This window comes from Rana temporaria, chromosome 2, assembly GCF_905171775.1.
Source record: "Rana temporaria chromosome 2, aRanTem1.1, whole genome shotgun sequence".
NCBI lineage: Eukaryota > Metazoa > Chordata > Amphibia > Anura > Ranidae > Rana > Rana temporaria.
In genome coordinates this window covers 352,118,943-352,138,006 of record NC_053490.1, presented here as the reverse complement: position 1 = coordinate 352,138,006, position 19,064 = coordinate 352,118,943, and the positions used below count along the sequence as shown (strand labels likewise).

General features: G+C 43.3%; 1 protein-coding gene across 1 annotated transcript in view; it reads left to right on the top strand.

Moving 5' to 3' along the window:
- The window catches only part of REN (renin), a 1,297,145-nt gene that overhangs the window by 1,260,061 nt on the left and 18,020 nt on the right, over positions 1–19,064 (top strand). The window contains exon 7 of the mRNA XM_040337596.1: positions 2,294–2,392. Coding sequence (XP_040193530.1) covers positions 2,294–2,392 — 99 coding nt within the window. The remainder of the gene's footprint in view (positions 1–2,293; positions 2,393–19,064) is intronic.

The following is a 19,064-nucleotide window of genomic DNA, read 5'->3' as shown; positions in this document are numbered from 1 at the left end:
TTACGAAACTTACAGTTTACCACATTCAGAACAATTTAGATACCTCCAAATAAAAAAAATTCACACCTTTATTATATACTTTAACCCCGCTAACTCAACTGACCAGTTTCGAAGCCATCTGCAAGAAAGACCCACATACTAGGGGAACAATATCTGCCTTATATTCTCATTTGCTGGTCCATGCTGACAAGCTGACAAGCCACATTGTCCGGAAATGAGAGGAGGACTTACAACGAAAATTAGATAATTCAGAATGGAACCAAATATGGTCATCAACAAAATCAGCCTCCCCTAACATATTGACGGCTGAGGCTAATTACAAAGTGCTAACAAGATGGTACCTTGTACCAGCAAGGGTAGCGAAATACATGCCAAATTATTCTGCAAAATGCTTTCGAGGATGCACAGAGTTGGGAACACAATTTCATATTTGGTGGTCATGTCCAAAAGCTCAAATATTTTGGATGGAACTTTTTAAAATCGATTCTAAAGTGTTAGGTAAGACAATTTCTCCAGACCCAGCAATAGCAATACTCAATTTGAATACAGAAAGTATAATGCATATTCAATTTAAACTGCTATTGCAACTTTTCACAGCAGCTAAACAAACATTAGCAAAGGCTTGGAAATCTCCAAAACTAGTCGTGAAGTAATGGCTAGGATGGACAACACTATGCCAAGATGATAGCTATTGAAATTGACATGATCCCTAAGTTTGAAAAAGTGTGGAAGCCCTTGATTAAATATGCCATGCCATCATCTTTTGACAACAAAGTACTATTGCCTTGGTAGCTGAGACAATGAGATCTATATCATAATTTTCCTAGTTGCAGCAGTGGCTCTGGGCCTGACCTCACAGACTCTTCCTCTCGTCCTTCTTCCCTTTTCTTCTCCAGGTTCTTCCCTTCTTTTTTTTTTTTGTTCCATTATTTATTTTTGATGTTTTTTTAAGATCTCCACTATGATTTTAAAGCTCTTGTTTTTATTTTAACAAAAACTTTTCACAGGTTATGTATATCCATAAACATGATTGTTGCTTCTATAGAACATATATTATTCATATATCTTTGAAATGTATCAGTTACAACAACATATTACCTAACCTGATATTGTACAATTATTATTTTTTCTTTAGCTTACACCAATATGTTATTGAATAAGTGTAACTGAGCTTCTTTCACCTGATAGTACTATATTTACTCTATGTTATTTGTATATTACTCCATAATAAAATATTTTGACAAGGAATATTGTACGAACTAAGGATTCTTCAATTTCTTCTATGAAACAAATTCCTAACAAACCCTATCCTATTTTTTTTTTTTTGTGTTGGGGGGTTATAGTAACACCTATACCACACCGTTATCTAGGACAAGGGTCTGATATAGACGAAGGGCCAGTTCACACCATAGAAATGTAGTCCGTATGCGTTCCAGATGCTCTTCTGCATGTGCATTTTTGATGCAGTCCAGTGCAGTCCAGTGCATCCCCCCCCCTTTTTTTCTTGCTCAAATAAGGACATGTGCGCTCCAGTGCATTTTTGATGCGTTCCAGTACAGTCCAACACAGAAAAAATGCAGAATGTTTATTTTTCTGGAACTGGAACTGATGTGAACTATTTCATTGGAAACCATACTTTTCATGTGTTTTTGATGCAGAAAAAAAGAGAATCCCAGCCAACTATCATTTTGCCAGCAATTTAAACAGCGTTTTTTTTTCTTTGTACAGTAAATGCCAGTTTACTGACACAGTATATACATTTTACAGATGCACCACTTCATTGTCAGGTTCAGGGCATTTCCCAGGTGTGTTATTTAAAGGATTTTTGCTTATGTAATATCTCACTTGACGTATTAATAAAAACCCTGCTCATCAGAAACTGTTTTTTTTTTTTTTAACATTGTTTTTGCTTTCATTATGTTCCCTAGAGCAGTGTCCAGGCTCCAAGCTATTTATTTCACAATCACTTGCCTGTTAGCCTAGAAAATGTCTATTAATGTTTTTGACCATTTGACTTCCTTTGACTTGAATGGGGTTCTGATTCGGCATCCAAATTTTATTAATGTTCGTCAAACCTGCCTCAAACTGAACTCAAATACGTTCAGCTCATCCCCAGTTCACACTGTTGAAATGCTTTCTGACATCGTACATGTTTCCTATTGTGAAACAAATTAAATTAAGAATTGTATGTGTAGCAATTTATTTATAATATCATTGATTCTTTTGTGCTTCGCATTACACTTTATATTCTCATATTGTTTTACTAATGTTGTTACATAATTCTCTTTCACAGTACTCTGTAGATTGTGATACAATTTCTCAGCTTCCTGATATCACCTTTCATTTTGGAGAGGAAGAGTACCCTCTGAAAGGGTCAACATATGTCTTACGGGTATGTGAAGGATTTGTATATGTAAATGCTTTCATATCCACTTATAATATCAGTTTTAAGTTGATGCAAAAAGCACAAATATAGTTTTTGAGTGCAGTGCTAAATTAAACTGAAAGTATGAATAACGCAATGCATGTGAAAATAAAGTGCAAATGTGCAATGATCAATATGCAATATCACTATAACTAATATGCAGTATTGAATAATGGTGAAATTAATAAAGTCTACATACAACTAATATATTACAATATAGAATATTTATAAGACCCATACTACTGTTTAATGTGCAAGCGTGCAATAAACAAATGTGCAATATTGAATGACAAAGTAAACAAAAAAGAAAAAAAGTTCATGTGTGACTGTGACAGGAGTGACTTTGGGTGGGGGGTTTGTGTGGCTCAGCTTGCCCTGGGGTGCTCTAGAGGCTCCTTGTTCAGCTTCCCTGACCCCTCTTGTGTGTAGATCACCCTGTGTCTCTAACAGGGTGAATAAGAACCTCACTATGATCTGCGCATGTCAGACTCAATGTTGTATATATGTATATATTGTTTGTTGTCTCCATGGCTGAGATTGTTTGGGGTGTGGTTGTATTCCATTGTTTTATTGTCTCTGTCTGCCCTGGCTGTAAGGGGGGAGATTCCTCCAGCAGCCCTCCTGCTGATAAGACTATTTACCGAGGAGAAGTTTGAACACACCTGACCTGTGTGTCCATTGTCATTGGACAGTTTAACCCGCCCTGTTTTCCAAGGGTGGGGGGAAAGTGTTTTAAAGTGGGATCAGTATAACATGTGCTTGAATAAAGTAGTCTGCTGGTTTTTACCCTACACTGAGGTGTTGTCTGGCGACTGAGGGGGCTGGAGAGTCTTGGATGGTGCTGGTTCTGGACAGAGGAAGCATTGACGGCAGACAAAGTTTTGTTTGAGGACAAGGGTTCGTCACAACTGGTGGCAGCAGTGGCATCATGCTTTCTGGCTGTGAAGACATCCAAACCACCTGGCTCCAAGATCAGGATATCAGCCTTCAGTCACCCTATGGATCGGGCATCAGAGTTCCCGAGGCTGCTGCAGATCATCCTTTCAGCATGCACCAGTGCTGCAGATCATCCTTTCAGCATACACCAGGTCTGTATCTGCGGATGAATACCTAGAGGTCAGGCAGCAGATTTGGGTAGGACACTGGATTAGAGTCCTCCAGGTTGCTGGTATGCAACAGGGCAAGTTCTTTTCAACCCCAGAGCAGCAGGCCAGTGAACAACGGGAGTTACATATGCAATTCCTGGGAGAACGGGAGCAATGGGTGACTGAGTTGGACAGGCTGATCCAGCAGGAGATAGAGCTGGACAATCAGTATGGGGCTCTGCAATGGCAAACGGAGGATTAATATTTAGGAGAGACAACAGAATGCTCTCCGGAGGGATATGGCTTTGGTGGCCCTGGATTGCTGTGGGAGAGCCTTACAGATTGTTTTCTGTTAAGCGATCAAGGAAAACCTACCTTTGAGAACCTGTGAGAATACAGAGATGCTATGCTCGGTCTTGCAGGTGTCTCAGAGCTCAAACCTGATCTAGACTATTTGCTTAGGAAGGAACAGCATCTGGAAAGGGCATACAGGAAACTGCTAGAATGCGTTCAGCAGCATGCCAGAGAATTGGCAGAGGAAACTCCGGAGATTGCCATCAACAAAATCCTGAAGTGCTGACAACAGGGCAGAGCTCTGCTAACCTCTGCCCAACACCAACCGTGGCTTCGGCCTTCTTGAGAGAAGAGGTAGTCGGCCTTTCTCCCACAACACTGACAGGGACATGGTATTTTCTGACAGCATCATCTATAGAGTTACAACAAACTTCTCCAGCTGAAGTACTGGCAACCAAACAGAGGGTTCAACACCTCTTTCCCACACTTTTAGCAATTCCAGAGACTGGGAATTTAATAGACATTTCTGTAGAGGAGGAATTATGACACCAACCCAGCTGAAGTGCTGGCAACCGGACAGAGGGTTCAAGACCTCTGCGATACATCTGCAGACATTCTGGAGGCCCAGGGTGAGGAGTTGCCAGTCTATCCCGAGCTGCAGATTAGGATCCAAAGAGAGAATGCAGTCGTCACCTCACAACTGCAGCTTGATCTGGTGTTGGTGGTCGCGCCTCTCCTCAGGCCTCTCCCCAGTGGCGGGTATGTTCTCTGAGAGAGGCAGAGGTTGGCTGGGTAAGTAATGCTCTGTCCTCAGTTATAAAAGAACTGTCAAAAGAACAGAAGCGTCACACAGCGGGAACTTCACATGGAAGCGTGTCGTCCGGAGAACCAAGCGGGGAAGAAGAAGCCGGTGCAAGATGTGGACGAGAAGACTGAAGGAAGAAGCAGAGGAAGAACAAGATGGAGGAAGAAACCCAAATGCAGAAAAGAAGAAGATGGGAGAAGAAGCGCGGAAAGAAGATATTAATAAAGGAATTGTCAAAAAACGGCTATTGTCTTTTTTTTTAAAATTTGACACTTTTTTTGTGAAATGGTAGAGGTACAATGTACCCCATTACCATTTCACACAGGGGGGAGGCCGGGATCTGGGGGTCCCCTTTGTTAAAGGGGTCTTCCAGATTCCACATTCTGATAAGCCCCCTGCCTGCAGACCCCCACAACCACGGGGCAAGGGTTGTGGGGATGAGGCCCCTTAATATCCATACCAGACCTGAAGGGCCTGGTAATTGAATTTGGAGGGACCCCCACGCTTTTTTTTTTTTATGAATGAATTTTCTCTGTATTCTTTATAGCTACAAGTACTTTAAAAAAAAATCTTCAGAAATGACATCTTGTACAGGGACAGTTCTAAGCACGGGAAACATGCGCTACTTCACAGGCATACTATACACCCCTCAGGTATGAAATTGTTAAGGAATATTTCACTTTTATTGTTTCACTTTAACCACTTCCATACCACACCTATTCTGGCACTTCTCTCCTTCATGTAAAAATTATATTTTGTTTCTGGAAAATTACTCAGAACCCCCAAACATTATATATATATATATATATATATATATATATATATATATATATATATATATATATATATATATATATATATATATATATATATATATTATTTTTGTTTAGCAGACACCCTAGGGAATAAAGTGGCGGTCATTAAATTTTTTATCTCCAACTGTATTTGCACAATAATTTTTCAAACGCCTTTTTTTGGAAAAAAAAGAACGGTGTCATGAATTAAAAAATAACAAAACAGTAAAGTTAGCCTATTTTTTTTGAATAATGTGAAAGATTATGTTACACCGAGTAAATAGATACCTAACTTGTCACTCTTCAATAATGCATACACTCATGGAATGGCAGAAATCTTTGGGACTTTAAAATCTCCATAGGCGACGCTTGAATTTTTTTTACAGGTTACCAGTTTAGAGTTAAAGAGGAGGTCTAACGCAGGCATAAATACCTCACATGTGTGGTTTGAACGGCATTTACATATGTGGGCGGGACTTGCGTGCACATTCGCTTCTGAGCGCGAGCTGCTAGAGACAGGGGCGTTTAAATGTTTTTTTTTTTTTTACGTATTTTTATTTAGTTTTGCATTTTTTTTTTTCTTTTTTTTATCACTTTTACGTTCCTTGTAATAGGAATAGTGTGTGACAGGTCCTCTTTATGGAGAGAGGTGGGGTCAATAAGACCCCACATCTGTCCTCCAGGCTGGAAAGCATGAGATCAGGAAAAAAAATTCATTGATCTCATGCTTTGAGCCGCGATTGCGGCTTTGTTTATGTTTTTAAATCTCTATGCTCTTCATTCGGTGGTAGACGATTAGTTCGTCGGGCCTCCGATAGCGTGGGAGAGCCCGGAGAAGCACTGGATGGTGGCGGGAGGGGGTATGTCCCCTCCCGCCACCTGTAAGAATGATCAAGAGGCGGAACCGCTGCTATGATCATTCTTATGGTGTGAACAATCGCTGCCTGTAAAAAAGGATAGCAACAGGCATCATTCAGATATCCCCCACTGAAGTCCAGGACATCATCATACGGTACGGAAGTGGTTAAGCATTGTTAAAATCACTGCTCCAGAAAAAAATGCCACTTTTCAAACCTTTTTTTGGCGTTGATACATGTCCCCTGGGGCAGGACCCGGTCACCAAAAAATTACTTGCATATGAACCTTTAAAATGAACATTCTATCATTCTCTACCATGGAATTTTAAAGGGTGTTCCGCTGCTTTTCAAATTTGCCGCGAACACAAATTGTTCGCTGTTCGCCGAATGGGCGAACAGCCAATGTTTGAGTCGAACATGAAGCTCATCCCTACCGGGGGGGGGGGGTTGGCTCATCCCTATTTATGACTCACTTGTATTTTCAGGAGTGGACACAGGAACCAACATCCACATGTTCGTTCAGCACAGTGGTGTAGTGGATAGCACTTTCACCTAGCAGCAAAAAGGGTTGTTGGTTCGAATCTCGCCCATGACACCATCTGCCTTGAGTTTGCATGTTCTCCCTGTGCCTGCGTGGGTTTCCTCCCACAATCTAAAAACATGCTGTAAATCGGATCCTGTCTAAATAAGCCCTAATATGCAGTAGTATATTTAGGTTTGGTGCTGCCCTAGGCCTTACTAAACTTCTGCACCTCCTAATTGAATATGACCCACCCCCCCTTCCTATCAAGGCCACACCCTGTTTTTCAAGATGCGCCCAGAAATTTTCAGGTGGGGGGAACACTAGTTCTGAGGGCCCTGGGGGGGGGCATTGGATTCCCTTAATTTGCATAGTTTTTCTCTCACTTCCTGTTTGGCTATGGGGCAGGAAGTGAAGGGAAATCTCTGCAATGGGACAGGGATGGTACAAAATAAACTGACAGGGGCTATAACCCTCCCTTACTCTATCCAAAATTTAAAAAAAAATGGTGATTATAGTTCTACTTTTAGCACAAATTTCAAAAATTGTATTGAGAGGACTAAGAATAGATAACCATGCCAATAGGCCAGGATACAGTTAGGTAGATTCAGGTAGAGTTAGGCTGACTTATCAGTAGATAAGTCGACCTAATTCAGAATCTACGCCGACTTATGTTTAATCGACTTATGGCTTGCGCTGTCCTATCTTAGATTGCAATATTTTGGATGGCCGCTAGGTGGCGCTTCCATTGCGGTCAGCGTAGAATATGTAAATGAGTTGATACGCCGATTCACGAATGTACGCCCGGCCGCCGCAGTCAATTTACGCCGTTTCCGTAAGGCATTAGCAGGCCTAGAGTTATTCCATCTATTAGGTGGAATAACAATGTTAAAGTATGGCCGCCGTTCCCGCCGCGAGATTCGAATTTTTTACGTCGTTTGCGTAAGTCGTCCGCGAATCGGGATTTACGTCCACGTCGAAATCAATAGGCCCGTGCGGCGTACTTAGCTGCAATGCACACTGGGAAACGTAGGCGCCCGGCGCATGCGCAGTTAAAAAAGAAAGTAAAAAACGTGAGGTCAAGCCTCATTACCATTAAACACGCCCCCCTCCAACACATTTGAATTTGGCACCCTTATGCCCGCCCACTTTAGGCTACGCCGCCGTATATTAGCAGGCACGTACATTGAGAATCATTACTTGCCTAGCTAACTTACGGCGGCGTAGCCTAAACACGCTAAGCGTAACTTTATTCCATTCTTCCTGAATCTACCTAAGTGTTGCTAATATGTATGAATGTGTGTTAGGGACCCCCACAAACACCACCCAATGTTAAATAAACAATTTTATTCATTTGCAAATACAGGGAGTGCAGAATTATTAGGCAAGTTGTATTTTTGAGGATTAATTTTATTATTGAACAACAACCATGTTCTCAATGAACCCAAAAAACTCATTAATATCAAAGCTGAATATTTTTGGAAGTAGTTTTTAGTTTGTTTTTAGTTTTAGCTATTTTAGGGGGATATCTGTGTGTGCAGGTGACTATTACTGTGCATAATTATTAGGCAACTTAACAAAAAACAAATATATACTGTACCCATTTAAATTATTTATTTTTACCAGTGAAACCAATATAACATCTCAACATTCACAAATATACATTTCTGACATTCAAAAACAAAACAAAAACAAATCAGTGACCAATATAGCCACCTTTCTTTGCAAGCACACTCAAAAGCCTGCCATCCATGGATTCTGTCAGTGTTTTGATCTGTTCACCATCAACATTGCGTGCAGCAGCAGCAACCACAGCCTCCCAGACACTGTTCAGAGAGGTGTACTGTTTTCCCTCCTTGTAAATCTCACATTTGATGATGGACCACAGGTTCTCAATGGGGTTCAGATCAGGTGAACAAGGAGGCCATGTCATTAGTTTTTCTTCTTTTATACCCTTTCTTGCCAGCCACGCTGTGGAGTACTTGGACGCGTGTGATGGAGCATTGTCCTGCATGAAAATCATGTTTTTCTTGAAGGATGCAGACTTCTTCCTGTACCACTGCTTGAAGAAGGTGTCTTCCAGAAACTGGCAGGAGGACTGGGAGTTGAGCTTGACTCCATCCTCAACCCGAAAAGGCCCCACAAGCTCATCTTTGATGATACCAGCCCAAACCAGTACTCCACCTCCACCTTGCTGGCGTCTGAGTCGGACTGGAGCTCTCTGCCCTTTACCAATCCAGCCACGGGCCCATCCATCTGGCCCATCAAGACTCACTCTCATTTCATCAGTCCATAAAACCTTGAGATATTTCTTGGCCCAGTCTTGACGTTTCAGCTTGTGAGTCTTGTTCAGTGGTGGTCGTCTTTCAGCCTTTCTTACCTTGGCCATGTCTCTGAGTATTGCACACCTTGTGCTTTTGGATACTCCAGTGATGTTGCAGCTCTGAAATATGGCCAAACTGGTGGCAAGTGGCATCTTGGCAGCTGCACGCTTGACTTTTCTCAGTTCATGGGCAGTTATTTTGCACCTTGGTTTTTCCACACGCTTCTTGCGACCCTGTTGACTATTTTGAATGAAACGCTTGATTGTTCGATGATCACGCTTCAGAAGCTTTGCAATTTTAAGAGTGCTGCATCCCTCTGCAAGATATCTCACTATTTTTGACTTTTCTGAGCCTGTCAAGTCCTTCTTTTGACCCATTTTGCCAAAGGAAAGGAAGTTGCCTAATAATTCTGCACACCTGATATAGGGTGTTGATGTCATTAGACCACACCCCTTCTCATTACAGAGATGCACATCACCTAATATGCTTAATTGGTAGTAGGCTTTCGAGCCTATACTGCTTGGAGTAAGACAACGTGCATAAAGAGGATGATGTGGTCAAAATACTCATTTGCCTAATAATTCTGCACTCCCTGTAAGTATCATCCCTTCCTCAGAGACCTTAGCAGCAGTACAAGCAACTTCCTGTAGGGGCGTGATGTCATACCTGTGTGCTGGCCACCGCTTTCCGAGAAACACATATGCGCATATCCAATACAGGGTGGTCACGCATCTACGCGCAGGAACCCAATTTTTAGGGAAAGTGATAGTAAAGCAGATGCAGATTTCCAGGATTGGACTAACAAATGTTTCTAGTGAAAGGCAACTGGTGTTTTCTATTAAGCAAGGGCTAAATGGGCCATTGACATGCATCACCGTTGATCTGAGGAATGTGTCTTTGCTAATTTAAACTAAATGAAATCCTTTCTTATTTTGGCTTGGAGCTAGAGTGCAGAGGGATTAAAAGTAGGGTTGTCCCGATACCACTTTTTTAGGACTGAGTACAAGTACCGATACTTTTTTTTATGTACTCGCCGATACCGAATACGATACTTTTTTTAAATGTGTCCCCAAATGCAGCCATGTCCCCCGTATAACAGCCATGTCCCCCGTATAGCAGCCATGTCCCCCGTATAGCAGCCATGTCCCCTGTATAGCAGCCATGTCCCCAGTATAGCAGCCATGTCCCCCGTACAGCAACCAATTTCCCCTGTACAGCAGCCATGTCCCCAGTACAGCAGCCGTGTCCCCAGTATAGCAGTCATGTCCCCAGTATAGCAGCCATGTCCCCCGTACAGCAGCCATGTCCCCCGTACAGCAGCCATGTCCCCAGTACAGCAGCCATGTCCCCAGTATAGCAGCCATGTCCCCAGTATAGCAGCCATGTCCCCCATACAGCAGCCATGTCCCCAGTACAGCAGCCATGTCCCCAGTATAGCAGCCATGTCCCCAGTATAGCAGCCATGTCCCCAGTATAGCAGCCATGTCCCCAGTACAGCAGCCATGTCCCCAGTACATCAGCCATGTCCCCCGTACAGCAGCCATTGTCCCCCTTACAGCAGCCATTGTCCCCTGTACAGCAGCCATTGTCCCCCGTAGAGCAGCCATTGTCCCCCATACAGCAGCCATTGTCCCCCGTACAGCAGCCATTGTCCCCCGTACCTACTGTTATCACCGCGGCGGGGAACATTACAGACAGCGTTCGTTTGAACAGCTGTTTTCCCCGCTGCGCATAGACACTCCCCCTTGGACGGATCGGTCCAATCGCGAGCAAGGGGGAGTGTCTATGTGACTCCCCCTTGCTCGCGATTGGACAGATCCGTCCAAGGTGGAGTGTCTATGCGCGGCGGGGAAAACAGCTGTTCAAACGAACGCTGTCTGTAATGTTCCCCGCCGCGGTGATTAACATGGCAGCGGCGGCGGCGGTTTTGGTGGCGGCGGCGGGGGGGGGAAGTATTCTATTTTAGTATCGGGGGTATTAGCGGGAGTACGAGTACTCCCGCTAATACTCGGTATCGGTCCCGATACCGATACTGGTATCGGTATCGGGACAACCCTAATTAAAAGTCTGCTCATTTTTTGGGGATGTCTGCACCCCCTGATAGGGTGAAGACACCTCCCAAATGTTGTCACTTTCTACTTCAAATTCATTCACTTCCTGTCATATAGCCAAACAGGAAGTGAGGATAAAACCCTACTAATGTCTTTTCTTGGGGACACACAGATCAATCTAAATAGTTTCCCATTATGTAAAGTGCACTCTAGCATTTTGCTGTGTACACCCGAAATTATTAGGGATCTTGGACTTTGGGGTCCATTTACTAAAGGCAAATCTACTTTGCACTACAAGTGCAATTACTGGAGATGGAGGTGGACAAGCAAGGAAGAAAAGAACAAAAAAAAATCTTGGCTTCTACATGATTTGATGTTAAAATCATCAGTGCTTCCCCTCCGATTTTCAGCAACTACACTTGTACTGCAGAATGGCTTTGCCTTTACTAAACCCAAAACTACCTAATCATTTGGGGTGTACACAACAAAGTGCTGGAGTGCAATTTGCTTAATGGGGACACTGGTTAGATTGACCTGTGTGTCACCAAGAAAAGACATTGGTAGGGTTTTACCCTCACTTCCTGTTCAGCTGTGTGACAGGAAGTGAAGTCAACTTTAAGAAAAGGGACACAAAGCCCAACCAAAAAAACACAAGCAGGGGTTCTAACACACACTTGGTTTCCCTCAAACACCCACAATTAGAATAGGATTGCCTTGAGCTAGATTTTAGCACAGTGCTGTAAATCAGCACTTCAAGTCTGTCCTCCAATACCCCCAACAGGCCATGTTTGCAGGTTTTCCTTCATCTTGCACATGCGCTTTAAAAGACAGTCAATGGCTTAGTAGTTTGGACAGCAATTCTAGATAAGAAACCCACAAAACATGTCCTGTCAGGGGTACTTGAGGATTGAGGCTGAGAACCACTGCAGTAAAAAGGAAAAATTAAATACTTACCACTCTGTATTTTCCTTTCCTGGTGACTATCCATGGGAGCACACAATCAATGCATATGCTATCATGAAGGCACCAGGAAAAGAACTCAGAGACAAAATCACACCTGTTTTGTTTTGTTATGCCAATCAGCCCATTTCAGCTGCACCTGGAAAATCTGTAGCATGAAAAAGTAACAAAAAACAAACATCAAAATGTGAAAGTAATTTACATCTATTAAGGATTGAAACATTAGTCACAACATCTTGAGAAAGATTTAGCAAAATAATGCAGCACAGACAATTACATCAAAGTGAACACCCTAAAAACAACATACATTGACAACCTCACAAATATTTCAGACGAAGATAGCCCCCACCCAAAATAAATAAATAAACCAGTCAAAAAACATTTGATCAAAAACATATCTGTTTTGCAAAGACATAAATAAAATACACATTCAATAAGGACACCAAAATATACTCAGTGGTCCCCACACACACACAATCTTGCCTCTTTTTCAGGGCAAGGTAACGCCTGCTATCTGCAAGCTTTATATAACATAGGCTTGTGTGCTGATGAGGCAATTGAAAACACACGCACAGTCCATGAAACACACAAAGCGCAAGTTCACCCAATGTAGAGACTGAACTTTAAAGTGGGTACATCTGTTAAGGATGTCCTTTAATTACTAACCCAAAAAACACGCTTTATGAGCATGCCCAGAAATATCCAAGTGCTGTTCACACACAAAAAGCTCAGATCAACAGAAATGCAGCTAGCAGAAAATAAGGCAAACCCCTGTCCAAAATGAATCACATCATCCAGCATGCTACAAAATTAGAGATGGAACAAACACCCCCTGGTCCAAGTGGGCAAACAAAGAGCCTAACATGGTCAAAAGTTATACCATAAATACCATTGCAATCTATGGGAATTGACTTGTTAATTTTGCTAGTCCCCACTTGGCTGGCTTATCTTCTAGTTATTGGCCTTAAAATGGGTATGGGGGTCCAGGTCCCACCCTAAGGGACATACAGTACCTGCCGCCATTATTGTACTTTCAACGTAATTTCATCGCTCTGGTTCTCGGCGGCAGGGTACTGTACATCTCGCGCTGGCTGCTGCAATAGGAAAAACACAGGAGAGAGAGTGAGTGGCCTCCATGATAGAGGGGGGGCATGCGGCGTATGGGCACAGGCAGCACTGGGCAGAAAGGCAGAGGCTCAGAGGCAGAGCTGTCTGGCTGTAGCGGAGGCAGAGAGGTACATCAGAGGCAGACTGGTGGTGGACGGTAACGATGTGACCACAGGTACACAGACAGGTCACACTCACTGCCAGTGGCACTGTGATGATCAGGGGCTTGCAGAGGATGTTTTCTTTCCTTCCTACATTCCTCCACCGCTGCTGTGCCAGCGCCTCTAACACTGTACGGGTTGATCCACACACTTTATCCTACTGCGGATGCTCAGGTTTTCTGACTGTTTCGTTAAACAAAAGCGGGTAGCCGCTTGTTCATTGCCCTCATGTCCGGCCTGAGGGCCGGGGGTTTGTTTTGCAAACCCTCCTCCGTGTTTGGGGGGGGGGGGTTGGGGGGCCCTGTTGGTGCCCTGTTACGATTGAATGTTACATGTTCTATGACAGTACTGCTAAATTTGATTGCATTGATGGTGAGCTGGGGCCCTTCCTCTGGCCGTGTCTCGGCCTGGGGGAATGGCTCGTGGCTCTGACACTTTATTGATCCTTCTGTGAATTCCCTCGCGGGTCTCTATGGCGACTCTTGATGTCCTCTCCTGGAACACACGGGGCTTAAACTCCCCTATCAAGAGATCTCGTCTTTCAATTTATCAAAAAGCACAGCCCCCACGTTTGTGTGTTGCAGGAGACGTATCTGGTGGGAAGTAAGACCCTCAGTCTTAAAAGGCCGTGGGTGGGTCATCACTACCATTCCACGTACTCCAATTATGCCAGGGGGGTCAGTGTTCTGGTGCTCAAGTCACTCCCTTTTAAACTCCTCGATCTAGTTCTTGATCCTGATGGTAGGTTTGTGCTGGTTCACGCCCTGATTTACAATCTCCCGTGGGTACTGGTGGGTTTGTATCTGCCGCCTCCTGCCTCCTTTGGGTTCCTGGGTGTACTTGCGGCCAATTTGGCGCAGTTCCCCTGTGACAATGTGGTCCTGATGGGTGACTTCAACCTGGTCCCGGACACTGGTATGGACAGGTTCACCTCATCGGGCACTACCCGCCATGGACTAGCGGAATGGGCGGACACGTATGGCCTCACGGACGTCTGGCGGTGGAGGCACCCGACATCTCGGGCCTTCACCTGCCATTCGGCCACTCATAGATCTTTCTCCCGAATTGATCTAGCTTATGTGGGGGCGACGGTCCTGCCCAGGGTTCGTGACATTGCCATTCTCCCCCGCGGGATTTCGGACTACGCCCCTTTGCTCCTATCCCTGACTTTGACGACTGACCCGAACAGCACCCTATGGAGACTTTCCAGGTTCTGGGTCTCGGACCCGGAGGTGGAACCCAGGTTTCATGACACATTACGGTCCTACTGGACAGATAACCCGGGCACGGCTACGGAGACCACGGTGTGGGATGCCTTCAAGGCCTCCTCCGGGGCCACTACCAGTCGATAATTGCGGGGGTGCGGAGGGAGCGAAGGGTGGAGCTCACTGACGTGGAGGGGGAGGCGGTTAGGCAGGAGGCTCTGTATGTTCGCACCCGTGACCCTCAACACTACTCCTGCCTCCAATTCCTGACGCAACAGGCTGTCCTTTTGCGGACGGCCTTGATGCAGAAGAAGCTTCTTCATCAATCCCAGTGCATTTTTGAACAGGCCCCCTGTGTCTCTAATAGGGGTACAGGGTAAATGAGAAACTCACTATGATCTGCACTAGTCAGACTCAATGTTGTATAAATGTATATATTAGATAGGAGAAGATTAAGGAAAAATTGACTTTTTAGGCACGTTTATAAAAATATTACACATTTTAATGTTTAACAAAAACTACATCTAAACATACACAGAAAATACAATGCAAAAATTGGATCATGTGATAAAACTCAAGGAGAATGACTCAATGGTAATATAGCCGACTTGATATGAAGGTGTCTATATGGTCGATGCCTATGCTGAGTAGAGATATCTCCTCGATATGAAGTCCACAAGATCCAAGATAAAAGATTAAGCTCTACATGTTTCGCGATATATGCATCGCTTCATCAGGAGCCTCTGAATTATGTAAAAAGAGAACACATCTCAATTAAATTATCAGATACAACAGTATTAATTTTATTTTGACATAATCAAAAAGGACATTATATGTGAAACGCTCACCAGAAAAGTGTTCAATAGACATTGTATGGCGTGGACAATCCGCACAATCCCCATAAAAACAAAGTGCACAGTATCAAACGTGAAATTAAATAAATAACAATAAATGAAGGTGCCGCACCTAATCAAAAAAAACTAATATCAGGCTTAGAGCATATGTGTAAAAGTGAAAGAAAGTGCGTAACCAAATTGAGCAATAAAAATTGCATGTAAAAAATTCATATACACAATGGAGAATGAATGAATGATGAGATACATTCAAAATGTCCTTATTACTGTGCAACAAAAGGTATGTAATAAAAACTAGGAAAGTGTCCTTATGAAGTCACATCATTGCAATGGCTCATACGGGGTCTTAATCTTCTGTCTGATGACTGAATGGATGCAGATAACTTCATACATAATTCCCACAAATAAAGGAAATAAGTGGCCGCTTACCAGATTCGTTGGATCCCTGCAGGGATCAGACAGGCTCAGAGACACAGATGTCCGCCATTGGTTCAAAGCGGTTACTCCTGGTCCACTCCTCTGTTTTGAATCCAAAGGAAAACTTCTGTGGTCTCCTATCAATTAATCCCGGGATAGACCAGCCTCAGACAATATTGTGGGAACGTGTAGGTAAGAAGGAGAAAAAGCACTTCATAGTGCAGTATTGATTAAAAAGGTTTCTCTTTATTCCATTCAAAGGAAAAAGACTGACATCTAAAAGCTTCACAATTGATAAAGTATCAAAAACATATAAAGCGTATGCAAACAAACAAACCAGCCTCGGCTCTGGCCGATCAGCTGGGGGCGTGGTGACGTCAGCAACTCTCGCTCCACCCGATGCTGCGTTTCTTCCTAACGGGCATCGACTGGGAAAGGAGGCGTAGAGCCAGACGTCACACACCATGCTTTTAAATATTCACAAGACAGGAGAGTGACACCGGAAGTTCAATGATGAATGAATATCCAAGTGTGTACTTAAAGCGGGGGTTCACCCTATAAACCCAAAAAAAAAAAAAAAATTCTTCTACCATAAAATCAGGCATTGTAGCGCGAGCTACAGTATGCCTGTCCCGATTTTTTTATCCCCGTACTCACCGTGTACTCGTACATCGAAGATACCGACTCCCCTCGGGGAATGGGCGTGCCTATGGAGACGGAGGATGATTGACGGCCGGCTCTGGCGCGCCACGCTTCTCCGGAAATAGCCGAAATAGGCTTGGCTCTTCACGGCGCCTGCGCATAGCCTGTGCGCAGGCGCCGTGAAGAGCCGAGACCTACTCCGGCTGTCTTCGGGGTGAGTGACGTGCCAGGGCCGGCCGTCAATCATCCTCCCTCTCCATAGGCATGCCCATTCCCCGCGGGAGCCGAAATCTATAATGTACGAGTACACAGTGAGTACGGGGGTAAAAAAATCAGGACAGGCATACTGTAGCTCGTGCTACAATGCCTGTCTCGATGGTAAAATCGTGTCACTGAGGGTGAACTACCGCTTTAAGAATGGTAATGTCTCAGCGCCTCTTGAGCCGGAATTTTACTTCAGGGGGAGAGGCGCATGCACTGCTCAAAAAATGACAGAGAACAAAAACCCAATATTATCAAAATATTCCATTTACTTCATTGTGTCTTGTCATTATGGATATGCATAGGTGGAGATTATGGTTGGAAATGCACATGCATACAAACAAAAAACTAGACATGTGCACACTGAAATATTTTGTTTCGTAAATTTGTTTTCGTCCGAAAAATACATTTATTTAGTTGCTCCCGAAATTCGTTTTTTGTTATTTTGTTTTTCGTTAAAAAATGAATTTGTCCGAAAATCCAAATTAAGGTCGAATCTGTCATTGAAGGCTTATGGTGTCTGTCGAATGTTCTAAGAAAAAAAAAAAGAAGAAGATTCGACAGTTTTTTTGACTCTTCATGTCTCTCTATGTCGAATTTTCATGTCTCTCTATGTCGAATCTTCATGTCGCTCTATGTTGAATCTGTCATTGAAGGCTTATGGTGTCTGTCGAATGTTCTAAGAAAAAAAAAAATTCGACAGAATCTTTAAAAAATAAAATATTTTGACTCCTTTTGTCTCTCTATGTCGAATCTTCATGTCTCTCCATGTCGAATATTTTCTCTCTATGTCGAATCTTTTCTCTCTATGTCGACTCTTCTTCATGTCTCTATAATGTCGAATCTTTTCTCTCTATGTCGAATCTTTTCTCTTTATGTAGAATAATATTGGACTAATAGAGTTAAGGTTAGACACATTCGACGGCAACGAAAACGAAAATAAAGCATTTGTTTATGTCGGATCTTTCGGTTTTCGTTTTCTGTGCTTTCGTTTTTGTTTGTTAAAACGATAACGAAAATACCTGAAATTCGGACGAAAATGCATTCGGACGAAAACGAATGCACATGTCTACAAAAAAAACCCCACTAGTGTAGTTTTCCCCGGTCTTAAAGGGCCAATCGGAAAAAAATTCTCCATAGTTACCTAAACATAACTAAACCTACACATATGCATATCTCCCACACAGACACCTCGTAATCAAAACACATTCCTGAAACATTAAATAAATCGATAAAAACAAGAATGTAGCCTAAACACATGTGTGGCCCTGACCATATTGGTCAGGCCACAGCTACATAATCATTACTGTATGAGGCTACTAAAGAAATCATTTTTCACACGTTGAGATTATAAAAATATGTAAAAAATGTCTTATCTGAGAAAATATATATTAAGAATGAAAAATAGATAAACCAATATATATAGATAAAAAATATATAGATAAAAACTATTTTTTGGACACCAAAGCCAGGTCAAAGGAGTCATACCCCTGGGTAGCCCCTTACGACCGTATCCAAGAGAAATGAGGAAAGAAGGGGGGGGGCCAAGGGTGGAAAGACCAATTAATTTTAAAGGCAAAAATAGGAGTGGAGCTTGGAAATGACATGGTCTAGCTGTTATTAATATAGCAGTAAATGTCCCACTCTATGTTGAGGCCCAGAGGTGTGTAGCACTGCATATCATAAATCCAACGCGTTTCCCTACGTGATATGTGACGTTTCAGATCACTCCCTCTCCAGTGTGGAGTATATGTTTCAATCCCCACTACTTCCAAAACAGAGGGGTCTCGATTATAGTGTTGCCAAAAGTGCAAAAAGACACTGTGTTCTCTAAATCCTCTGCGTATGCACGAAAGATGTTCACCTATTCTGACCTAATGTACTGGAGGCCACAAGGGCACCTCTACCGTATCGCAGGTAATAAATTCTGAAATGGAATATACCCGAGAGGCAGTGGCGGCCCTTCCATAGGGGGCGCCTTGGCACCGCCCCCTCCCACCCCAAAGCCACTAACAGAAAAAAAAAATGAAAGAAAAAAAAATGTTTTTTTTTGGCCCTTTAAGAAAAAAAAAGGTCCTTTAAGTGTTCGGGGCGGGCTCCGGGCGCCGTGCACAGTGCTCTTTTAAAGCATCATTGAAGCGTCATGCCAATGCTGCAGGCAAGACATTTCATTTGCAAGTTTTATTTTATCTCTGTGGTGCTTTGCAGGGCGCCTCTCCAGCCACTCACATCGGGTCCTGAGCCTCTCCAGACACTCCCCGGGCTGGCTGTGTCACTTTCAGTTTCTGTTCTCTGGCTCCAG